At 36.3% G+C, this 27,027-nt stretch overlaps 1 protein-coding gene across 1 annotated transcript in view; it reads left to right on the forward strand.

Moving 5' to 3' along the window:
• Nucleotides 1-27,027, forward strand: part of LOC308339064 (disintegrin and metalloproteinase domain-containing protein 5-like) — a gene marked incomplete at its 5' end in the record, with an annotated part of 157,507 nt that overhangs the window by 88,457 nt on the left and 42,023 nt on the right. Inside the window, 2 exons of the mRNA XM_080797436.1 lie at nucleotides 1,734-1,829; nucleotides 11,089-11,284. Coding sequence (XP_080653562.1) covers nucleotides 1,734-1,829; nucleotides 11,089-11,284 — 292 coding nt within the window. The remainder of the gene's footprint in view (nucleotides 1-1,733; nucleotides 1,830-11,088; nucleotides 11,285-27,027) is intronic.

Raw genomic sequence — 27,027 nt, forward strand, 5'->3', positions numbered from 1 at the left:
CATGTGTATATATTATGTACACACATATATGTATGGGTATGTATGTGTTTTGGATGCATATACATATGCATATAAATACACATATACATACATATGCACATATACACACTTCTGTGTGTATATAGGTGTATATCTACATCTATACTATAACAACAACAGCATGAAATATGGAAGAGTACATTAAAATAAGTTGTTGCAACGTTTCTATAATTTACCTGAAGAAAATCAGTATTAACTTTAAGTAGATTATAGTCTTAAAGACACTTATTATAAATCCTAGAGCAAATATTGAAAAAAGTATGCAGAAATATAACTACAAAAGGCAATAGAGGATTTATTGGCTAAATACTAAACGTATTTCATCAACAAAAAATAAGACAAAAAGGGAAGAATTGAGGAACAAAAACAAGATGAGATAAATAGAAACAAACAGCAAAATAACAAATTGAAATATATGTTAATTACATTAAATATAAAGAGGCCAGACACTCTAATCAAAAGGCCAAGATTGTCAGATAAATAAAAACTGAGAAATAATCACATGCTAAATCACATTCTAAAATCACATTTTAATGCCAATACTCTGTATCATACAAAAATAATGGAATGGAAAAGGATATAACAGGTAAACAGATAATACAAGGGAGCTATAGTGACTATACTAATATATAAAATAAAGATATAATACTTCAAAATGAAAAAAAGGATAAATACATAAGGAGGATATAACAATAATAAATATATAAACATTTATACAAATATATTTACATATATACGCACACATTAAGTCTTCAAAATTTATGAGGAAATCACTGGCAGAACTAAAGGGAGAAACTGGCAAATCTACTATCATATTTGAGATTTATTTCACATCTCTCAGTAACTGATAGAACAACTAGACCAAAAATCATTAAGGATATGGAAGACCTGAACAATACCACCAGTCACCTTAATATAATGATATTTATAGACTACTATGTTTAATAGCCTAAATATAAAAATTCCTTTCAAGAGAACTTGGAATATTAATCAGGATAGAATATTTGAGGCACGAAATAAATCTCAATGTATTTATTTTGTGTTGAAAATTCAATCAGAAACCAAGAATAATAAAATACCTTGAAAAGCCCCCAAATATTTGGAAATTAAACTACTACTTCTAAATGGCCCTTAGCTCAAAGAAAAATTACAAAAACAATTTTAGGATATATTTTTCACAGTATGCAAATTTAAACATAACATCAAAATCTATGAGATTCAGTTAAAACAGTGTTATAAGGAAAATTTAAAGCTATAAATGCTTATATTAGAGAAGAAGACAGGTCTGATCAATTATTTAGACTGCTACTTAAGGTAACTAAAATATTAGTCTAAGTTAAATCTAAAGTAAATAGAAGGAAATAATGATAAAGATATAGGTAGAAATCAATGAGATAGAGATCAGAGAATGAAAATCAATGAAAATGAAAGCCAGGGCTTTGGAAATAATCATATGCTTGATAAACTTCTTGCTGTGCTGGTGGAGAAATGAAAGAAAAAAGAAATTCCCGGTATTGGGAATGAAAGAGGGTACATTATTTATTATACATTCTATGTATGTTTAAAAAATATTAAAAAAAACTTTATGTAAATGAATTTGGCAATTTAGATGAAATTGGTAAGTTTCTTAAAAGACAAATTATCATAACGTATGTGAGAGAAGATATCATTTGAATTTGTCCCTTTGTTTACAGAATTGTACACATAAAGACTGCTGTGACGCTAGAATATGTCTAATGAAAAAGGGTAAACAATGTGGTTCTGGGGAATGCTGTACACTAGATTGCAAGGTAAGAGGCAATCTATTTGATAGTAGCTCAGCATTAAATTTCTTGAAATACTTGTTTCAAAGAGATGCAAAATATGTCAATACCTTATAAGTCCTTTGCATTATATTATATCCAAGCACATTGGACACTTCTTACACTGCAGTGCATTCAGTAATCTGTCATTTCCAGGACTCTCATATACTTAATGCCTGATGATTCTTCTCTCCTGACTTGTATTCACTGAGATATTTCTGCAATCAACATACATCTGAAGCAACCCTCTTAAGGTCTTCTTTTCTTTTCTTTTTTTAAATTTAAATTTAGTTAGCCAACATATAGTACATTATTAGTTTCAGATGTAGAGTCCAGTCATTCATCAATTGCATATAACACTCAGGTCTTATTTTCTAACACCATACCTCACATGAGGTCAAGAAATTAGATTAGTTTCTGTTGTTGTTGTTAGCTAAATTCTCTTCACTATCTTCTGGTAAAGTCTGCTGTTCCTTTGCAATTCAGTTATTGTTACAATCAACCAATCTCTCTTTATTGAAAGTATTTAAAGAATTCCTGAGTAATTGCCTGTACCCAGACAATTAACTGGAATCCTAATGAAAAAAGAAACTCCTGAACAAAGTAAATCGCAGATATTCATAAGAGTGGAGTAAGAATATGTTTTTATCTTTCAAATTTTTCCCCAAACTTTATTGAGATATAATTGACATACAACATTGTGTAAGTTTAAGGTGTACAATGTAATGATTTCGTATAATTGTGAAATGATTACAATAAGGTTAGCACACTTTACATAGCAACATTTAATAAGAAAGTTTCAAGTATGCAATACATTATTAACTTTAGTCACCATGTTATACATTAGATCCCCAGACTGATATATTTTATAGCTGAAAATTCATACCCTTGACCAACATTTTTTCATTTCTCCCACAGTTTTATTTCTTTCTTTCTGGTTTGGATGCCTTTTAATTCTTTTTTCTTGCCTAATTGCCTGGCTAGGGCTTGTAATGTTAAATAGGAGTGGTAAGAATGGACAACTTTGTCTTGTTTTTGATCTGATAGGTAAAGATTTCATCTTTTCCCTATTGAAAATTGTTAGTTTAGGTTTGTTATATGTAGCTTTTATTATATTGATATATGTTTGTTCTATACCCAAACTGTTGAGAGATTTTGTCATGAAAGTGTGTTGGGTTTTGTCACTTTAGAGGATTACATGAATTTTACCCCTATTTATATTAATGGGGTATATTACTTTTATTGATTCCTGTGTGTTGAATCATCCTTGCATCCCAGGAATAACTCTCACTTGATTATGGTACATGATACTTTCAATGTGCTGTTGAATTTGTTGTGTGTGTTTTTTTTTTTTTTTAAAGATTTTATTTATTTATTTGACAGAGATCACAAGTAGGCAGAAAGGCAGGCAGAGAGTGGTTGGGGGGAAGCAGTCTCCCTGCTGAGCAGAGAGCCTGACGCGGGGCTCGATTCCAGGACCCTGAGATCATGACCTGAGCCAAAGGCAGAGGCTTTAACTCACTGAGCCACCCAGGTGCCCCTTTGTTGTGTATTTTGTTGAGAATGTTTGCATCTATATTCATCAGAGATATTGGCCTGTAATTTTCTTTTCTTGTTTCTTTCCTTATTTGTCTTTAGTATCAGGGTAAAACTGGCATTATAAAATGAGTTTGGGAGTGTTCCCTCCTTTTTAATTTTTGGAAGAATTGAGAAAGATTAACATTAATCCTTTAAATATTTCATAGAATTCACCTGTGAACCATCTATTTCAGGTCCTTTCTTTGTTAGGAGGTTTGATAACAAAATCAGTCTCTTGTGTTTGATTTGTTCAGGTTTTCTCTTTCTTCATGATTCAGTCTTGATAGGTTGTCTTTTTCTAAGAATTTATCCATTTCTTCTAAAGTATTATGCAGTTTATAGGTAGATAATTGTTATAGTAGCCTCTTATGATACTTTGTATTTCTATGGTACCAATTTTAGTGTCTCCTCTTTTTTCCATAATTTTATTTTATTGCTTCCGCTCTCTCTTTCTTGGTTAGTCTAGCTAAAGATTTGCCATTTTATTTATCTTTTCAAACCCAACTCTTGGTTTAATTGATTTTTTTCCCCTTTTGTCTCTTTGGTCTCTGTTTTGTTTATTTCTTCTCTGACTTTTGTTATTTCTTTCCTTCTACTAACTTGGGGCTTAGTTTGTTTTCCTTTTTTAATTCCTTTAGGGATTAAGTTAGGTTATTTGAGATTTTTAAAATATAGGCATTTATTGCTGTAAACTCACCTCTTAGAACTGCTTTTCCTATGTCCCTATGTTTTGGCATATTTTTTTTTTGTTTTTATTATTGTTTATTTTAAGATAATTCTCTGATTTCCTTTTTTTTTCTTTGTTGGTCCATTGGTTTTTAAGGAGTATGGTGTTAAGTTGCATATTTTGTGGATTTTTCATTTTTTTCCCTGAGGTTTTATACCATTGTGTATGGAAAAGATATTAGATATTATTTCAATTCCCTTAAATTTCATAAGACTTGCTTTGTGAGCCAAGAAAGGTTTTATTCTGGAGAATGTTCCATGTGTGCTTGAGAAGAGTGTGTATTTTGTTCCTGTTGGACATAAAATTCTATATATGTCTTTAATGTCCATTTGGTCTGTAGTTTTATTCAGGCCTGCTATTTTCTCTCTAATTTTCTTTCTGATTGATCTATCCAATGTTATTAATATTAGTAGGGCACTGAAGTCCTCTAGTATTATTGAATTGCTTTTGAAGTTCAGGGATGTTATATTATTTTTAATCCTTCACTTTGTTAATGTGATGCATCACATTTATTAAATTACATATGTTCAAACATCCTTGATTCTTAGTGATAAATCTTAATTGATCATGATGTATGATCCTTTTAATGTGCTGTTGAAATTGGTTTGCTAGTATTTTATTGAGAATTATTATATTTATCATCAGGCCTGTTCTTCAGGTCAAAATTACATTAGCATATAGTTTTCTTTTCTTTTGGTATCCTGGTCTGACTTTGGTATTAGGATAATTCTGGCCTCATAAAATGAGTTTGGAAGTTTTTCTTTCTATTCAGTTTTTTGGAAGAGATTGAAAAGAATTAGCATTAAGTACTCCTTAAGTGTTTGGTAGAATTCATCTGTGAAGCCATCCGATCCTGGATTTTCTATGATGGGAGGTTTTTTTTTTTTTTTTTTTTTTTGTTTAGTTTTTTTTTTTTTTTAATTTTTTTATTTTAATAAACATATAATGTATTTTTATCCCCAGGGGTACAGGTCTGTGAATCGTCTGGTTTACACATTTCACAGCACTCATCATAGCACATACCCTCCCCAATGTCCATTTCCCCACCACCCTCTCCCATCCCCCTTCCCCCCCGCAACTCTCAGTCTGTTTCTTGAGATTGAGTCTTTTATGGTTTGTCTCCCTCCCAATCCCATCTTTTCATTTTTTCTTTTCCTACCTCCCCCCAAACCCCCCCACCTTGCATCTCCACTTCCTCATATCAAAGAGATCATATGATAGTTATATTTCTCCGATTGACTTATTTCGCTAAGCATGATACCCTCTAGTTCCATCCACGTCGTCGCAAATGGCAAGATTTCATGTCTTTTGATGGCTGCATAGTATTCCATTGTGTATATATACCACATCTTCTTTATCCATTCATCTGTTGATGGACATCTAGGCGCTTTCCACAGTTTGGCTATTGTGGACATTGCTGCTATAAACATTCGGGTGCACGTGCCCCTTCGGAGCACCACGTTTGTATCTTTAGGATATATACCCAGGAGTGCAATTGCTGGGTCGTAGGGTAGCTCTATTTTCAGTTTTTTGAGGAACCTCCACACTGTTTTCCAGAGTGGTTGCACCAGCTTGCATTCCCACCAACAGTGTAGGAGGGTTCCCCTCTCTCCGCATCCTCGCCAGCATCTGTCATTTCTTGACTTGTTAATTTTAGCCATTCTGACTGGTGTGAGGTGGTATCTCATTGTGGTTTTGATTTGTATTTCCCTGATGCCGAGTGATGTGGAGCATTTTTTCATGTGTCTGTTGGCCATCTGGATGTCTTCCTTGCAGAAATGTCTGTTCATGTCCTCTGCCCATTTCTTGACTGGATTATTTGTTCTTTGGGTATTGAGTTTGATAAGCTCTTTATAGATTTTGGATACGAGCCCTTTATCTGATATGTCGTTTGCAAATATCTTCTCCCATTCTGTCAGTTGTTTTTTGGTTTTGTTAACTGTTTCCTTTGCTGTGCAAAAGCTTTTGATCTTGATGAAATCCCAATAGTTCATTTTTGCCCTTGCTTCTGTTGCCTTTGGCGATGTTCCTAGGAAGAAGTTGCTGCGGTGGAGGTCAAAGAGGTTGCTGCCTGCATTCTCCTCAAGGATTTTGATAGATTCCTTTCGCACATTGAGGTCCTTCATCCACTTTGAGTCTATTTTCGTGTGTGGTGTAAGGAAATAGTCCAATTTCATTTTTCTGCATGTGGCTGTCCAATTTTCCCAGCACCATTTGTTGAAGAGGCTGTCTTTTTTCCATTGGATATTCTTTCCTGCTTTGTCGAAGATTAGTTGACCATAGAGTTGAGGGTCTATTTCTGGGCTCTCTATTCTGTTCCATTGGTCTATATGTCTGTTTTTGTGCCAGTACCATACTGTCTTGATGATGACAGCTTTGTAATAGAGCTTGAAGTCTGGAATTGTGATACCACCGACTTTGGCTTTCTTTTTCAATATTCCTTTGGCTATTCGAGGTCTTTTCTGGTTCCATATAAATTTTAGGATTATTTGTTCTATTTCTTTAAAAAAAATGGATGGGATTTTGATAGGGATTGCATTAAATGTGTAGATTGATGGGAGGTTTTTAACTGATAACTGATTTGAACTCTTTACTCATTTTTGGTTTGTTCAGATTTTTCTATTTTTCTTTCATGATTCAATCTTGATAGGTCATTTCTAGGAATTTTATTTATTTATTTGACAGAGAGAGATCACAAGTAGGCAGAGAGGCAGGCAGAGAGAGGAGGAAGCAGGCTCCCCACTGAGCAGAGAGCCTGATGCAGGGCTTGATCCCAGGACCCTGAGATCATGACCTGAGCTGAAGGCAGAGGCTTTAACCCACTGAGCCACCCAGGTGCCCCTATTGGTTATAGTATTCTTTTAAAGATTTATTTCATTATTTTAGAGAGAGAGTGTGCACATGTGTGTGCCTATGTGGTGGGGAAGGGGCAGAAGGAGAGGGCGAGAGAGAATCTCAAGCAGATTCCCTGCTGAGCTCAGAGCCTGATACAGGGCTCTGTCTCATGACCCTTGAGAGCATGACCTGAACTGAAATCAAGAGTTGGACGCTTAAAAATATTATGACTCCTCTATTGAAGAGTTCTTTTGGCCTTATGTACATTTTCCTCTCTAGATTTGGCAAATTGTCATTATTTCTTTAAATAAACTTTCTGCCCATTTCTCTTTCACTTTTTCTGGGACTCCCATAGCGCATAGGGTGTTTCTTTTGATATGTCCTCTAAGTGCCATAAGCTTTCTTTAATCTTTTTTTTTTTCCTCTTAACTGGATTATTTTAAATGATTGCCCTTGAGTTCACTATTTCTTCTGCTTGATCAACTGTGCCCTTGAAGTTTTTTAATGAAATTTTTCAGTTCAGTTATTGTTTTCTTCAGATCTAGAATTTCTGTTTGATTCTCTCTTACTTTAAAAAATAATTTCTTTGTGAAACTCATTTTGTTCATGTATCATTTTCCTGATTTTGTTTATTTGTCTATATCTGCTCTCTTATCTGAGCTTAAGGTGATTATTTTTAATTTATTTGTCAGGCATTTTGTACATTTCCATTTCTTTCATCTGTCTTCCCCAAGAGCTCTGTTTTACTCCTTTGTTGGTATCATGTTTCCTTGATTCTTTATGTTTCTTGAAGACTTGCATTGCTGCTTTCACATTTGAAGAAGTAGCCATCTCTTCCAATGTTTACTAACTGGCCTTGGGAGAGAAAGAAGCCAGAGACCAGTCAGCCCAGCTGGAGTTTGGGGGGGGTCTCTCAGACTTTTTTTTATGGGTGTGGTTGTTCCACTCCTCTTCTGGGGTTGTTCCACACCTCCTGAGGGGCGGTGTGTGGCAGAGATTAGGATTGCACACCTACTCTTCATCCCAGAAAGCCAGTCTGGCTATGGAGAGCCTCTCATAAATTTTCCCTGATGCAGTGCCCTACAGTGTTCAAAGTTGTGCAGTTCAGCAGAATCAAGCCGGGTGTTGATATCCGTGCTGTCTACAGGATTGTGCCCATTTGTTGGAGGCTCATGTGTGCCATCTGCTGGGGAATTTGGGGTTCTGGCTACAGGGTGTGAGTGTGGAGAATGGGGTATTGGCTGGCTATTTGTAGGTGTCCTCAGGTGAGGCATCCTATTGTTTTATGGGTGAGGCTCTTGCTGAAGTTTGTAAGGCAGTTAATTGGACACATGGCTCATTATTGTGATCCACACACTGGTTTCTGTCAACCCCCATCTCTTTTCCCTTTTCCTAGGTGTCCCCAGACTATTTAAGTATGCCAAGTCTCTCAGTGTTCTGAATGAAGTGAGATAAAAGTAGTCTCTTGCACAGTGTTTTGCAAGGCTGAGGAAACTGTGTTCTCATCCCTTTTATTTTCTCTGTCAGAGAAATCACCAGCCAAGACGTCTCTCTTGGCGTTGAGCTGTGCCACCTTGGGGAGGGAATAATGTAGGTAAAGTGAAACTGTTCTTCTTACCATCTTCCAATGCATCTACTCTCATATTTTTTGCTTCACCTGGGGACTGGAACCTTTCAGCCAGATTATCTCATTCATGGTAGTTGTTAAAATAGGCATTTCTATGTGGTTATGCAGCCAGGAATCTCTGATTCTGACATTTGCTGGTGTCACTGTCGTCTTCTTTTCCGTTACTAGGCACAATTTAGTCATAGTTATTAGTATGAAGTGTAACTTTAAAAAAATTAAACAATGGGGGCGCCTGGATGGCTCAGTGGGTTGAAGCCTCTGCTTTCAGCTCAGGTCATGGTCTCAGGGTCCTGGGATCGAGCCCCACATCGGGCTCTTTGCTCAGCAGGGAACCTGCTTCCTCCTCTCTCTCTGCCTGCCTGTCTGCCTACTTGTAATCTCTGTCTATCAAATAAATAAATAAAATCTTAAAAAAAATAAAAAAATTAAACAATGTATCAAACACAAGCAGTATAACAAACTACCGAACTGCCCATCATTGCTGTGCCAAAAAGGAATAACTTAAACAAGATTCATGTATCAACAGAGATATGTGAACAACTGCTGTTGCAAATGGAATAGTAGTAATGATTATCACTAGTCCTTGGGCCTGGTTATCAAAATGGAATTGGCCCAAACTATGAGCGGTCTGATATACATAGTACTCTCTTTACTATGCAGTCAAGGCTGGTGTGGTGGTCAGAGGCATTAACTTAACCTACCCATTCCTCATTTAGTTGTGTAAAGGGACATAGTCCTGACAATGAATTGTACCTTAAATGTAGAGACTGACAGTCTTGGGAAGAATAAAAATGAATTACAAATAAAATAAAAAAACACCCAAAAAGATTTTAGGAGAAAACACTCAGAAAAGGGAGTCCCCCTTTTTAAGCTTTAGGGCCATTTTGGAATTAGGGAACCAAGTAGAGAAACATGAACACCTCTTAATAGAGGAGGCAAGTAGAATGATATAACTTGGTTCAAAGAACATTTGAGGAACAAGGTATTTATAAATATTGAAAAAGAAGTTGGGTGAAATAATCCAATCTGAAAAGATTACATATTCTATGATTCCAAATATATGACATTCTGGAAAAGGACTGCAAAAAGGTCAGTGTTTGCCAGGAACTAAAGGGGAGATGAATAAGCAGAGCATGAAGGATTTTTAGAGCAGTGAAAATACTCAGCATGATACCATTACAATAGATACATGTCATTAAACATATGTTTAAGCCCATACAATGCATAACAATGAGAAAGAACTTTCTTGTAAACGATGGACTTTGACTGTTTATGATGTGTCATGTAAGTTCATCAGTTGTAACAAATGTACCACTCCAGGTGGAGATATTGATAAGAGGAGGTTTTATATGTCCGGTGCAAGGGTTTTATGAGAAATCTCTGTACTTACCCCTCATATTTTCTGTGACCATTAAACTGCTATAAAAAATAGACAAAACAATAGAAGAAATTATAATGAATGTAATATTGCCACTTATACATATTTATAAAAGGAAGCATATTTTAAAGAAACTGATATCAATACCTTTTCATTATACTTGTATGTATTTTCCTTTAGAAATAATTTTGATCATTGGTTTTGATTTGAATGTTAACTACATAAACTTGGATGACTCAAGTATTATGTTTTGTCTTCCCACCCATCACTTGAAGAATTTGTGTTAGAATTGCTATATATAGAAAATACATGTTGACAACATGGAAAAATGTAAAGAGAAAACCCATTTTCGGGGGTGGTGAATGTTACAGAAGCTGGGCTTCTAGGACCTTTGAAAGCTAGAACAAATTTAATTTGTGTAGGATAGTCAGGAGGAATTGGGGCTTAGGTTGAGGAAAAGGGCTTGCAGTAATGCTATTTGGAAGTTTATTGGCAAAGACAGGTATACAGAAGGCAAATCCTGAAAGGACTTGGCTAGACTAAGTGCTGAAGAGATCAGAGATGTATTATGGGGAAAGCTATTTTTTAAATAGTTGTTTGCAACGTGATATGTGAAATAAACCTTTTCTTGTGTGTCCTTAAATCACCTTATAAACTTTTTTTCTCAATGTTTATGATGTATACTTATTATTTTGTAATGGTTGCTGGTTTCTGCTTGAAGGGACAGCATAGGAGAAACCAGAGGCTGTCCACATGAACATAGCCATGATGGATTGCAAGTAATTTTTAAAAGTAATTTCTATGATAATTGCTTAGGTTTAGTTTTTGTCTTTCTTTTTTTTCCCCAATAATTATGGTAGTCTACTTTGAATTTCTCAATTCTCTTACAAGCACTACCCATTCTTTTATCCACAGTAAATTTAATTATTTAAATTAAATTTAATTATTTAAATTTCTATGCAATGCTTAAATAGTTATTAAGACTCAATTTTCTCCTTGCCTTTAACAACTTAAAAAAAATGAAAAATTAAAGCCTGAAAGGAAAGACAATTTGAGTGTCATTGGTGCATAATCTTTTCTTATGTTCCCTTTTCCCTTCTAGCTAAAACCAATTGGTATACAGTGTAGGAAATCTTTGGACGAATGCGATTTCCCTGAGTATTGCAATGGGGTTTCCTCACACTGTGTGCCTGACACTTACGCACGTGATGGACAAAGTTGTGATTCGGGTGATGCCTACTGTTTTGGAGGACGATGTCGGATACATAACAAACAGTGTAAAGATTTGATTGGGGGAGGTAAGGAGCAAAACTTTCTTCTTAGTTCCTAAATTCTGATTATACTACGCTTCATTATTCAATTCTATAGGACAAAAGGTAAATATAATTTGTTAATGAGTAAAGTCTTGTCCCTTAGTGTTAAAGGAAATAAAATTTTCTTGATTCTGAAAAAAACCTTAATTTATATGGAATTCTTGTTTGTAGAGGAAGAAACCTCAAGTGGAAATGCAACTTCTCAGATTATATAGAATTGGTGGTGGTGGTGTTTAGTTTAGTCTTAAATGAAACAAAGTTTTTACTAGAACAAAGCTGGACTAGTAACTAATTGTATGGATTTCAAGTATGAGTCTGTTCGAAGGGGCTTGCTCATGAATGAGTATTTCAGTTTATGACCGGTCTAGTTCAGTTTGATATCTTCCTATAAATGTGTAGATCATTAGCTTCACTGAAATATGCGATTTTCTGAACATACAGTTCATGTTCTTTGAGAGAGTAAAATGTTTTATTCTCAGTCCTCCCTTAAGGCCTTCCTTTGCCAGGTCATAGATATTTGTGTACCTACCTAAGTATTATGCAAATCTATATGAATGACAGGAATTTAAGGAGGAGATGAGGTAGAGGTTTTGGTGATATTATAATTTTGTTCTGCCTTTCTATCGAATCATAGTTATGTTGTCTAGCAAGACAATGGTGGCATTAATATTTAAAACATAATTGAGATACAAACAAATGGCCAGCAAAATTAGGAGAAACAGAAAATTACTTCAGATCCATGATTTAATGTTTTCCCTAAGTAAAATAGGGAAACTAAATTGCAGTGCTAGTCAGATAAATGTAGATCCATATAGTGGGATGTCAACTAGGTATACCCCAAGTTATTTATCTTGTTTACTGTTTCTTTAGTATTAGCAGTGATTTTGAGTGATTTAAAGCTCTCTGTGAGAACTACAGGTGTTTAAGTACAATCGTCTTCTCCCAAAGTATTAAAAATTTGTTGGAGGGGCGCCTGGGTGGCTCAGTGGGTTAAAGCCTCTGCCTTCAGCTCAGGTCATGATCCCAGGGTCCTGGGATCGAGCCCTGCATCAGGCTCTCTGCTCAGCAGGGAGCCTGCTTCCCTTCCTCTTTCTCTGCTTGCCTCTCTGCCTACTTGTGATCTCTGTCAAATAAATAAATAAATAAAACTTTAAAAAAAAATTTGTTGGAGATAAGTATAACATCTAAACATCTTGATTTTGAAGAAATGTCTCTCCAGTCCTAGTGACTTCTTGTGTTAATGAATTTAGGAAATGATAATTCTGGGCCCGACTATCAGTTAGCTTTTGTATTTATTTTTGAAAAACAGTCAGATTTTGTGAGCCTCCTACAGAGCTTGGGGGCAAAAGGAAATTGAAAATTTTGGAGTTGAACATTTTTCCTCAACCATAACTGTATTTCAACCCAAATGAATTAAAATTCTTTGACTAGGTCATCTGTGATCTGCCATGGACACTGGTTAACCAGAATGTTCTTGAGTAGGGCTTAATAGAATTCTGAAGAAGTCATTAGCTTTCCAAGATAAGAATGATACATGAGGTATAGGTAACAGCCAATAAAATCTTATTCACAGACCTAAAACAAATCATTATGTGCCACTAAATTATTAGTTTCTGGCCAAAATATTCTTATAGGGTAAAATGTGTCCTTTTTTAAGTTCCTTAGCAAATTTTGTTTTTATAGGAGTGTAGCTCCTGTGGTAGTCTCTTCAGTGTTATTTCTACACATGCAGAAACTTAGCATTTAGGTATAATATAAAATGATGTTAAAGTTTTAGCATTGTTAATTTGTGGTGATGTTTATCCTTTAAAAGGTAGGAGGTCTCATTAGTTGTAAAGTCACATACATTATTAGGGATATTTGTCACCAAATTAAGTTGGGTACACCTAGAGGAATGTGGGTACAAACCCAACAGTCACATCAGGGTTTCTCAATGGCAACAGTATTGATATTTTAGGCCAGATAATTCTTCATTGTAAGAGGTGGGAATAAAGAAAATTGTTCTGTCCATTGCAGTACATTTAGCAGAATTCATGACCATTGCTTACTAGACACAATGCCTACAGACATTTTTGGTTTTTACAACTGGGGCAGAATTGTTACTGGCTTCTAGAAAGTAAAAGTCAGGTATTCTACTAAACATTCTACAATACACAGAAGAGTTCCTAAAACAGAGTTATCTGGCTCCCCACAAGGGGCCATCTTATTAACTGCTTTCTGGATGTTTTGTAGTTTCATGGGAAGAAAATATTTATGAATCATGTATCTGATAAGAAATTAATATCCAGATTATATAGAAACTCCTAAAACTCAACTACAAAAAACAAATAGTTCAATTCAAAAATGGGCAAAGAATTTGAATAGGTATTTCTCCAAATACCTATCTCTCAACATTACTAATCAGTAGGGAAGTGTAAATCAAAATCACAGTTTCACACTCATTAGGGTGGCTACCAAAAAAACCCACACAAAACTCCACCCAAAAGATGGGTGAGTACGTAGAGGAATCAGAACCCTTGTGCACTGTTGATGGGGATGGAAAATGATATAAACTGTTGTGAAAAATAGATGATTGTTCCTCTAAAATTAGAAACAGAATTACTATATGACCCAGCATTCCTATTTATGAGACTATAACCAAAAGAATTGAAAGCACTGTCTGGAAGAGATATTTGTACACCCATGTTCATAGCAGCATTATTGAGAATAGCTAAAATTTGGAAGTAATCCAAGTGTCCATCAATAGATGTATGGAAAAAGAAAAATGTGGTATGTACAAACAATGGAATTTTATTCTGCATTAAAAAGGATAGAAATTTTGTAATATTCTACAACATGGATGAATCTCGAGGACAATTTTGCTGAGTGAAATAGCCAGTCACAAAAATACAAATACTCTATGATTCTATTGCTCTATCTGATAGTCAAAATCATAGATATAAAAAATATAATGATATTTGTCAGGGACTTGGGAGGAGAAGGAATGGAGAGTTATTGTTTAATAAGTATAGCATTTTAGTTTTACGAGATGAAAAGTTATGAATGAATGGTAGTGATGGCTACACAACATGAATGTATTTAATACCATTAAACTGTACACTTAAAAATGGTTAAGATGGTAAACTTTATTTTGTGTGTATTTTAACACAATAAAATTTGTGGAAAGAAAGAAAAACCAATTCATTTTATATGTAGACATTATCTTATCTATTTTTAATATTATTTAAAATAACTCAGCTAAAAAGCCTTTTTTAAAAAAGATTTTATTTTTATTTGAGGGAGAAAGTGAGAGAAAGCATGAGCCAGGGGAAGGGCAGAGGAGAGGGACAAGTAGACTCCCTGATGAGCAGGGAACCCTACATGGAGCTCGCTCCCAGAACCCTGAGATCATGACCTGAGCCGAAGTCAGACACAGCCTACTGAGCCACCTAGACAACCCAGCTAAAAGCTTTTTAAAGCTTCGTTGCAGTATTTCCTTACTCTGAAGCCCATTAAGTCTTTTAACACCATGTTTTATGTATTTACATCTAAATCTTTAATATCTTAAAGATTGGGAACCATTTTTCTCCACCTTCTGTTCTTCCTTGAGTGTCTAAAATTGACCTGGTATATAATAAATATATGTGGATTTTTTATTAGAAGGGAGGCACAAAAAGGAGGGATTTCTTATGCCACCATAGTGCTGGCAATACTGTCTTTAGCATTTTGTGGAAGGGAGGTCTAGTGGTCATGAACTCATTTAACTTTAGTCTGGAACGATTTTATCTCCCTTTAATTTCTGAAGGGCAGTTTTGCCTGATAGAGTATTCTTTGTTGGTGGCTTTTTCTTTCAGTGCTTTGCATATCATCCTGCTGCCTTCTGGACTATAAGATTTCTGCTGAAAAATTCCCTCATAGCCTTATGGGGGTTCCATTGTATGTAAGAACTCACTTTTTTCCCTACTGTCAAATTCTCTCCTTGTCTTTGAATTTTTACAATTTTATTATAATGTGTCTTGTTATGGATTTCTTTGGGCCCATGAGGTTCTTTGGTCTTTCTCCATCTGGATATCCATTTCCTTCTTCCAACTGGGAAGTTATTAAACCATTATTTCTTTGAAGATGCTTCCTGCTCCTTTCCTTCTCTACTCCTCTCCTGGAACTCTCATAATGCATATATTAGTGCCATTGATGGTGCTCCATAACTCCCTTAAGTCACTTTCATTTTGTTTGCTGTTGTTAATATTTTCTAGTAACCTCTTTTTGAGTTCACTGATCATTCCATTGCTTGATCTAGTCTGTTATTGAACCCCTCTAGTGCATTTTTCAGTTGTTGGTGTGTTGTCAGCTTCATGATTTCTATTTGGTACTTGGGGCTCTGGATGAATGGATCAAGTCTTTGCATCCCAAGGGGAAAGCTGAGAGCTGGTATTATTTATCCACTCACTTGGTAGTGAGCAGAAGGAGTACCACTGATGACTACTAGCTCAAGCTGCCATCCCTATAGTGCCTGGACATCCAGACATCATCAGAGCTACCAGAACTGGCAATATAGATTCCAGGTCTTTGGGTAGCCCCCTTGAAAATGTACCCATATTGGACCTCCAAGCAAATCCTTCTTTCCTGGGTGAAGCAGAAAACTAGATGGTCTCTTCCTGCTTGTAAGACTGCACTGTGGTAAGTTTGCTGATGAAAGGGTATCTTGAATCTGCCTACTGGCTTTGGGGAGTCTGGTTTTGCATTCTCCCAGAGTAAGGAATTCTTTCATTTAATTTAGAGTTCATCACAAAACTAATCCATGAATTGAAGCTGAATCAGTGAATTTGTGAGTGTGAAGGAGAGTCCAGGGCTTCCTACACTGCCATGTTGCTTGTGTCTTTTTCTCTCTGATACATCTTTTCCCTCCAACATTATTAGGCTATAATTGACATAAAATCCTGTGTAAGTTTAAGGCATGCAACATGTTGATTTGATACATTCATATATTGCAAAATGATTATCACATGGCATTGGTTAAACCTCCATCCCACCATATAATTGCCCTTTCTTTTTTGTGGTGAGAATTTTGAAGATTTATTTTCTCAGCAACTTTCAAGTATATAATATGGTATTTATTAGCAATAACCAACATATTGTACATTGGATCTCCAGAATGTATTACTATTATAACTGGAAGTTTGTACCCTTGACTAACATTTCACTATTTTTACTACACAAAACCCCAAACTTCTCCCTGTTTCTCTGTTTGGCTTTTTAGATTCCACATATATTTATATCATATAAGATTTATTTTTCTCTGTCTGATATATTTCATTTAGCATAATGCCTTAAAGGTTTATCCAGATTGTCTCAGATGGCAGGAATTTCTGATTTTCATGGTTTAATAATATATATTACATTTTATCACATTATATAACATTGAATAAGATATATCACATTTTCTTTTACATTTATTCCTTAATGGACACTTAGATTATTTACATATTTTGGCAATTGTGAATAAGGCTGCAATGTGCATAGGAGTGGACATACCTTTTTGAGATCATGATTCCAAATCCTTTGGGTAAATACCCAGAAGTGGAATTGCTGGATCATATGATAGTTCTATTTTTAAGATTTTGAGGAACTTCCATACTGTTTTCAATAGTGGCTGAACCAATTTACATTCCCAACTGTATACAAGCGTTCCTTTCTCTTGATTTTGACTCAGGTCATGATCTCAGGATTCTGGGATTGAGCCTTTGCCAGTACCATGCTATCTTGGTGATCACAGCTTTGTAGTAAAGCTTGAAATCAGGCAATGTGATGCCCCCAGGTTTGTTTTTCTTTTTCAACATTTCCTTAGCAATTCAGGGTATTTTCTGGTTCCATACAAATTTTAGGATTGTTTGTTCCACCTATTTGAAAATTGCTGGTGGAATTTTGATCAGAATGGCATTGAAAGTATAGATTGCTCTGGGCAGTATAGACATTTTAACAATGTTTATTCTTCTGATCCATGAGCATGCAATGGTTTTCCATCTTTTTGTGCCTTCAGTTCCTTTCATGGGTGTTCTGTAGTTCCTCGAGTACAGATCCTTTACTGCTTTGGCTAGGTTTATTCCTAGGTATCTTATAGCTCTTGGTGCTATAGTAAATGGAATCAATTCTCTCACTTCCCTTTCTATATTTTCACTGTTAGTGTATAAGAAAGCAACTGATTTCTGTGCATTGATTTTGTATCCTGCCACATTACTGAATTGCTGTGTGAGTTCTAGTAGTTTGGGGGTGGAGTCTTTTGGGTTTTCCATATAAAGTATCATGTCATCTGTGAAGAGAGAGAGTTTGACTTCTTCTTTGCCAATTCGAATACATTTTATTTCTTTTTGTTGTCTGTTCGCTGACGCTAGGACTTCTAGTACTATGTGGAACAAGTGGTGAGAGTGGGCATCCTTGTCGTGTTCCTGATCTCAAAGGGAAGGTTGTCAGCTTTTCCCCATTGAGGATGATATTCACTGTGGGTTTCTCATAGAGAGATTTTATGAAGTTGAGGAATGTTCCCTCTATCCTTATACTTTGAAGCATTTTAATCAGGAATGGATGCTGTATCTTGTCAAATGCTTTTTCTGCATCAATTTTGAGGACCATGTGGTTCCTCTCTCTTCTCTTATTGATTTGTTCTATCACATTGATTGACTTGTGAGTGTTGAACCACATTTGCATCCCATGGATAAATCCCACCTGGTCATGATGGATAATCTTTTTAAAGCACAGTTGGATCCTATTAGCTAGGTTCTTGTTGAGAATCTTAGCATCCATATTCATCAGTGATATTGGTCGAAATTCTCCTTTTTGATGGGGACTTTGCCTGGTTTGGGGATCAGGGTAATGCTGGGTTCATAGAAAGAGTCTGGGAGTTTTCCTTCTATTTCTATTTTTTGAAACAGCTTCAGGAAAGTACGTATTATTTCTTCTTTGAATGTCTGGTAGAATTCCCCAGGGAATTGGTCAGGTCCTGGGCTTTTTTTTTTTTCTTTTCCGTGTTCCAGAATTCATTGTTTATGCATCACACCCAGTGCTCCGTGCAATACATGCCCTCCATAATACCAGGCTCACCCAACCTCCCACCCCCCCTCCCCTCCAAAACCCTCAGTTTGTTTTTCAGAGTCCACAGTCTCTCATTGTTTGTCTCCCCCTTCCAATTCCACCCAACTTACTTCTTCTCCTTTCCATCTCCCCATGTCTCCATGTTAATCCTTATGGCCCACAAATAAGTGAAACCATATGATAATTGACTCTCTCTGCTTAACTTATTTCACTCAGCATAATCTCTTCCAGTCCCATCCATGTTGATACAAAAGTTGGGTATTCATCCTTTCTGATGGAGGCATAATATATGGGCCATATCTTCTTTATCCATTCTTCTGTCGAAGGGCATCTTAGTTCTTTCCACACTTTGGCAACTGTGGCCATTGCTGCTATGAACATTGGGGTACAGATGGCCCTTCTCTTCACTACATCTGTATCTTTGGGGTAAATACCCAATAGTGCAATTGCAGGATCATAGAGAAGTTCTATTTTTTAATTTCTTAAGGAATCTCCACACTGTTTTCCAAAGTGGCTGCACCAAGTTGCATTCCCCCCAACAGTGTAAGAGGGTTCCCCTTTCTCCACATTTTGAACACATTTTGTTTACTGTATTGTTAATTTTGGCCATTCATACTGGTGTAAGGTGGTATCTCAATGTGGTTTTGATTTGAGTCTCCCTGATGGCTAGTGATGATTAACATTTTTTCATGTGTCTGTTAGCCATTTGTATGTCATCTTTGGGGAAGTATCTGTTCATGTCTTCTGCCTGGGCTCTTGTTTTCTGGAGGTTTTTGATCACTGCTTCAATCTCTTTACTAGATATTGGTCTATTCGGGTTGTCAGTTTCTTCCTCATTCAGTTTTGGAAGTTAGGTTTCCAGGAATGCATCAATTTTGTCTATGTTGCTTAACTTATTGGCATATAACTGTTGATAATAATTTCTGATGATTGTTTCTATTTCCTTGGTGTTAATCATGATCTCTCCCTTTTCATTCATAATTTTATTAATTTGGGTCCCCTGTCTTTTCTTTTGCATTGGTTTGGCCAATGGTTTATCGATCTTATTGTTTCTGTCAAAAAAACAGCTTCTAGTTTCATTTATGTGTTATACTGTATTTCTAGTTTCTATCTCATTGATCTCTGCTCTAATCTTGATTATTTCTCTTCTTGTGCCTGGGGTTGTCTTAATTTGTTGTTGATTCTCTAGTTCTTTAAGGTGTAAAGAGAGCTGGTACATTCTGGATTTTTCAATTTTTTTTTTTGAGGGAGTCTTGGATGGCTATGTATTTCCCCCTTAGGACTGCCTTTGCTGTATCCCATAGGTTTTGGACCAAAGTGTCTTCATTCTCATTGGTTTCCATGAATTGTTTAAATTCTTCATTGATTTCCTGGTTGATCCAAACATTCTTTTTTTTTTTTTTAACATTAAACTACAGACTTTAATAGAGAAAAAATAGTATGTAATTGGAAAAGTCTCAATGTAATTCCATTAGTAGTTTTTATTCAGAGCATTCCATATTCCAAATAACTTTTCTTTTCTTTTTTTTTAAATTAAATTTTTTATTTATTTTCAGCATAACAGTATTCATTGTTTTTTCACCACACCCAGTGCTCCATGCAATCTGTGCCCTCCCTAATACCCACCACCTGGTTCCCCCACCCTCCCAACCCGCCCCTTCAAAACCCTCAGGTTGTTTTTTAGAGTCCATAGTCTCTCATGGTTCACCTCCCCTTCCAATTTCCCTCAACTCCCTTCTCCTCTCCATCTACCCTTGTCCTCTATATTATTTGTTATGCTCCACCAATAAGTGAAACCATATGATACTTGACTTTCTCTGTTTGACTTATTTCACTCAGCATAATCTCTTCCAGTCCTGTCCATGTTGCTACAAAAGTTGGGTATTCGTCCTTTCTGATCCAAACATTCTTAAGCAGGGTGGTCTTGGCTTCCAAGTGTTTGAATTCCTTCCAAGATTTTTCTTGTGGTTGAGTTCCAGTTTCAAAGCATTGTGGTCTGAGAATATGCAGAGAATAATCTCAGTCACTTGGTATTGGTTGAGCCCTGATTTGTGACCCAGTATGTGGTCTATCCTAGAGAAAGTTCCATGTGCACTTGAGAAGAATGAGTAGTTAGTCTGTTGTTTTAGGCTGGAATGTTCTTTATATGTCTATGAGGTCCATTTGGTCCAATGTGTCATTCAATGCTCTTGTTTCTTTATTGATTTTCTGCTTGCATAATCTGCCTATTACTGAGAGTGTTGTGTTAAGATCCTCTACTATTAATGTATTCATGCCAATATGACTCTTTATCTTGATTAACAGTTGTCCTATGTAGTTGGCTGATCCTGTATTGGGGGCATAAATATTTACAATTGTTAGATCTTCTTAGTGGATAGACTCTTTAAGAATGATGTAGTGTCCTTCTTTATCTCTGACTACAGTCTTTAGTTTAAAATATAATTTATCTGATATGAAAATCGCTAGCCCAGCTTTCTTTTGAGGCCCATTGGCATAAAAGATGCTTCCCCATCCCTTCACTTTCAGTCTGGATGTATCCTTAGGTTAAAATGGGTCTCTTGTAGACAACATATGGATGGGTCCTGTCATTTTATCCAATATGCAACCTTTGCCTTTTTATGGGAGTGTTTAGGCCATTCATGTTGAATGATTATTGAAATATACATTTTTATTGACATCATATTGCCTAAGAAGTCCTTGTTTCTATAGATTGTCTCTGTAAATTTCTGTTCTGTGGCACTCTTGGGTTCTTTCTTCTTTTATTAAAAAAAAAACCCTTAATATTTCTTGTAGTGCTGGGTTGGTGGTCATATACTCTTTTAAACCTTGCTGGTCTTGGAAGCTCTTTATGTCTCCATCCATTCTAAATGTCAACCTTGCTGGATAAAGTATTCTTGGCTGCATGTTCTTCTCATTTAGTGCCCTGAACATGTCTCTCCAGCCCTTTCTGGCTTGCCAGGTTTCTGTGAACAGATCTGATGTTATTCTGATGGACCTTCCATTTTATGTAAGAAATTCCTAGCTGCTTTCAAGAGCTCTTGTCTAAAATTATGATTCATCAGTTTCAGAATCAAGTGTCTCAAGGTCTTTTTAGATTCTGTGATCTTGGGGGGTGTCTTTTCTGCCTCTATGATAGGAACACTGGTTCCATTCCCCAGATTGGGAAAATTTTCATGGAGAATTTGTTCAACTATATCTTCTAGTCTTCTCCCCCCCCCCCCAGGGATCCCAATAATTCTGACTTTGGAACTTTTCATGGCATCATTTATTTCCCTAATTCTGTTTTCATACCTTCTAAGTTGTTTGCTCCAGGCCTCCTCCTGATTCTTTTTCTCTATCAGTTTGTCCTCCAGATCACTAATTCTATCTTCTGCCTTGGTTATCCTAGCTGTTAGAGACTTTAGATTAGATAGGATCTCATTGATAGCATTTTTAACCTCTTCCCAGGTGGCTTTCACTTCTTCCCTAATCAATTCCATGTTGTCATTAATGGTTTTCTCCAACCTAGCCATTGCCTGGATAGTTGTTACCCTGAATTCCCTTTCTGACATACTGTTTATGTCCATATCCAATAGCTCTGATGGAGAGGGCACAGTCTCTGAATTTTTCCTCTGTTGGGTGTTCCTGCTCCTAGTCATTTTGGTGAGTGGTGGTAGAGGGGATGTGTAGCTGAATATATCAAGCATGATCCAGGTAAGGTGCACCCTGGAACGCTTCTGAGCAATCAGAAGTCACCATCAAAAAGAAAGGGAAAAAAGCAAAAAAGAGAGAGAGAAAGAGAGAGACAGGAAAGAGAGAGAGAGAGAGAGAGAGAGAGAGAGAGAAGACCCAGCCAGAATGGGCCCCAAAGGTAAGATTTATAAGGTATACAAACAAAAATATCAGTGAAAATAAAAGATAAGAAGAAGAAAAAAAAAAGAACCCAGCCAAAATGAACCCCAAGTATAAAATTTATGAAATATCAGAACAAAAACAAATGCACAGAAACACTGACAGAAGAAAAAGATGGGAGGTTGGTTATAAACCCTCAATGTGGGTGAGGAAGGTTATTTTGATTCTTCCTGGGTGTATCTTGATATCTTTGTTGAAGGACGCAACTTTGCAGAGATAAAGGGAGATTAAAACTGGTATATATATAAGGGTAGTATTGATAAGGGAAAGAGGATTACCTTGAAGCTTATATCTGTATGTATATTAAGAAAAATAGAAAAGCAAAGGAAAAACACATGTATGTGTATGAAAAAGTTCAAGGTAAGAGGTTATTGTGGAATATGTTGTATTGAACCTCTCGTTGTAGTGGTAAATGGGTTAAGAAAATTAAAAAGAACAAGAATCGTGAGAACAAATTAAAATAAAAGTTATATCTATGAAATATGCAGGTTTTAGGGCAATACTGGGAGTATAATATCTTGTGTTCCCCTGATATTGGGGTTTTAAAATGTTATGGAGACCCTGTGGTGGTTGTCCTCTCCTTCTTTTGGCTGACTATCTGGGGGAGGGGGCTGCCACATTGTTTTTCAGTCAGTCTTGCTTGGGTTGAGTCCTCCCTATCAAGGGGCTGGGCTCTGTGGAAACCAGTTTTTTAGGCTTTTGTTCTCTGCAGGTTTTTGTTCTTTGGTGGCTTTTTGCGGCTTTTCAGAGGTTTAGTGGAAAGCAAACTGTACCCAAACTGTATCTCAGAGAGAAGCCTGAGTCTGCTCCCCTCTGGGTGGTCCAGAACACACAGACTCCCCCTCTGCAAACTCTGCTGATCTGTGCAACCTGCCATAGGCAGTGCATGTCCCAGCCACCATCTTAGAGGTTGCCCAAAGCACCTGGTTGTCCCTGCACCTCCGTGCCACTAAAACCACAAGTGATATTAGACAAGGGAGCCCACTTCCAGTGGCTGCCTTTGCCGGGACTGCTGTCTGCGGTCCAGACTGCCCTGAGAGATCCCAGAGATAGCGTGCTGAGATTTTCAAGCCTGGGCTGGGAGCGTTCGGACTCTTGGCCGGTCCTAGAGACCAGTGGCTAGCACCCGCACAGAACTCTCTCCAGCACGGTTGGAGAGCATGGTTCAGACCCTGGTTACACAGTGCATGTGCAGAGTGCAAAAGGCTGTGGTTCTAGAGAGCATCAGCTGGCATCCACACCAGACTCCCTTACACGTGCCAGCGGGAGTGCACCTATCCCAGCGCTGGTGCAAGTAGTGGAAAGCCAGGGGCTCAGGGACCTAGGTCTGGAGGCCTTGCCATACTCTCTCTGGCACAGGTGGTCGCTGGCAGTGGCTGTCCTGGGTCCGTGGGCTTAGGCCTGTGTCCGTGCCCGTGCCCATGCCCGCCCAATTCCATCAATTGCCCCTTAAGGTCTTTTGCTCTTTTTGAGTGCTTTTAACCAGACTCCACATTAATGCTGGTCCCCAATCACAGGGCACTCTCATATTGGGGTATTACTTTCCAATGGGTCACTTCTGGTGGCTCCTTCCCCCTTCTGTTTATCTTCCAATATCAGTCTGATCATTCTCAGTACGCTTTACCTCTTCACTGGAGTATCCTAACACAGTAGATATCCAGAAGTGTGTAATCCTACATCTCAGGGTGATTTCATGGGTGTTCAGAGTGTTCTGGTAGATAATTAGCTCACTTTAGGGGACTGGTTGAAACAGGGTCTCCTACCTCTCTGCCATCTTGCCCCACCTCCCTAAAATGTAGTATTTTGTATATTGAATTTATCTGGCCATTAATTTTGATTTTTAAAAATATTGAGTTAAGGTATTATTTGATTATTGAATTTTTGCCCTTCTACCACCTTCAGTTTTGCACCATCCTAATCCTGGCCCTTGAACAGAATTTGGGGGAATCAAGAAGTTTAAATTAGATTTAATTAAATCAAATAGAATCAAATCAAATCAGTAAATTGGGACAAAGCAAAAGGAAACTAATTACTTATTAAGTGAATTCAAGAGTAGACAGTTTTCAATACAGTTGCTGATTGTGGTGGATTCTGTTCACAAATCTATTTTGACTTGTTTTGTAGCATCTCTTATATGTATGGATTGTGTTGAGAGAGAATGAAGTTTATTGATCTTGTCCTCCAACTATGAAAATCTGTGAAATTGCTGATAGGAGCTCCTTTGCCAGTTAATAATGGTGACAACAAAAGATCTCAGGTTTCATTACATGTGATTAACATGATCAACACAATGCATGTCTAAATCACCAAGTCATAGTGATAGAGCAACTATTACTACATTTGAATTTTTTACGATTTTAAAATTAGACATAACTAAACATATAAAAGGGTGAAGTAGATGATCATTGGTATCCTTACTGATTTTAAAATTCAATAGCTTTTTTTTGTTATTGAAGTATAGTTGACACACAATGTTACTTTAGTTTCAGGTGTGTAACATAGTGATTCAACAACTCTTTGCATTTTCTATGCTCACCACAAGTGTAGCTACCATCTGTCACCATACAACATTATTACAATATCAACTGTATTCCCTATGCTGTGGCTTTTGTCCTCATGATTATTCATTCCATATCTGGCAGTCTGTACCTCGATTACCCTTCAGTCATTTGTCCACACCCCCTCCCCCACACTGGCAGCCATCAGTTTGTTCTCTGTATTTGTGTGTCTGTTTCTGCTTTTGTTTGTTTGTTAAAATGTTTTGTTTCTTAGATTCCCCATATAAGTGAAATCACATGATAGTGTCTTTCTCTGTCTTATTTCTCTTAGCATAATACACTTTGGTCCATAAATGTCGGCACCAATGTCAAGATATCATTACTTTTTATGGCTCAGTAATATTCCATCACACACACACACACACACACACACACACACACACACACACCCCTTCTCTCTCTCTCTCTCTCTATCTCTTTTCTTTAGATGTTCATCTATTGATGGACACTTGGGTTGCTTCCAATATTTGGCTATGGTAAATAATGCTGCAATAGACATAGGAGTGTATATACCTTCTCAAAATTTTTTTGTCTTTTTTTGGGGGGGTTAAATATCCAGTAGTGGAATTACTAGATCATATGATATTTCTATTTTTAATTTTTCAAGGAACCTTCATACTGTTTTCAACAGGGGCTATACCAATTTACATTCCTACGAAAAGTACACAAGGGTTCCTTTGTTCTCTACATCCTTGCCAACACTTACTTTTTGTTGTCTTTTTGATTATAGCCATTCTGAGAGGTGTAAGGTGATGTCTCATTTTGGTTTTTATTTGCATTTTCCTGATGATTAGTGATGAGTATCTTTTCAGGTGTCTATTAGCCATCTGTAAGTCTTCTTTGGAAAATGTCTATTTAGGTCTTCTGCTCATTTTTTAAATTGGATTGGTTTTTTTTTTTTTTTTTTTGGTTGAGTTTTATAAGTTCTTTACATACTTTGGATATTAACTCCTTATTAGGAGCAAATATCTTCTCCTAATTAGTAGGCTGCCTTTTTGCTTTGGTGATGGTTACAAATATCTTCTCCTATTTAGTAGGTTGCCTTTTTGCTTTGGTGATGGTTTGCTTTGCTAGGCAAATGCTTTTTACTTTGGTGTAGTCCAAATAATTTATTTTTGTTTTTGTTTCCTTTGCCTGAGGAGACATATCTAGAAAAATGTTGCAATGACCAATATCAAAGAAATTACTGCCTGTGTTTTCTTGGAGGAGTTTTATGCATTTGTGCCTTATAGAGTTTATTTTTATGTTGGTGTGAGAAGGTGGTCTGTGTTTATTCTTTTTCATGTAGCTGTCCAGTTTTTCCAGCACTATTTATTGAAGACACTGTCTTTTCCCCAATGTATGTTCTTTCCTCCTTTGTCATAGATTAATTGACAACATATGTGTGGGTTTATTTCTGGTTTCTCTATTATGTTCTATTGAGCAATGTGTCTATTTTTGTTCCAGCACCATGCTGTTTTGATTACTACAGCTTTGCTGAGTATCTTGAAATCTGGGACTCTGATACCTCCAGTTTTGTTTTTTGTTTTTTTTTTTCCAACATTGCTTTGGTTATTTCAGGTCTTTCGTGGTTCCATAAAAATATTAATATTATTTGTTCTAGTTCTGTGAAAAATGCTGTTGGTTTGTGGTTTTTTTTTGCCAATGATAAAATCTGAGCTTTATTTTTTTTTAACGTTCAGTTAGCCACTGTGTAGTACATAATTAATCCTTGATGCAGTGTTCAACTATTCATTAGTTAACTGTAACACCCAGTGCTCATCACAGCATGTGTCCTTCTCAATACCCATCACCCTGTTACCTGCTGTTGGTATTTTGATAGGGATTTCATTGAATCTGTAGATTGCTTAGGAAAGTATGAACATTTTATTAATATTGATTTTTCTAATCCATGAGCATAGAATATCTTTTCATTAATTTGTGCCATATTTAACTTCTCTCATCAGTGTTTTATAGTTTTCAGAATACAGGTCTTCACTTTCTTGGTTAAGTTTATTCCTACGTATTTTATTATTTCTGGTGAAAATGTAAATGGAGTTCTTTTCTTAATTTCTCTTTCTATTCCTTCATTACTAATGTACATAAATAGAACCAAATTTTGTGTATTAATTTTGTATCCTACAACTTTATTGAATTCATTTATTACTTTTAATAATTTTTTGATAGACTCTTTAGGGTTTTCTATATGCAGTATCATGTCCTCTACAAATAGTG

Source organism: Martes martes, assembly GCF_963455335.1.
Source record: "Martes martes genome assembly, chromosome: 2".
Lineage (NCBI taxonomy): Eukaryota > Metazoa > Chordata > Mammalia > Carnivora > Mustelidae > Martes > Martes martes.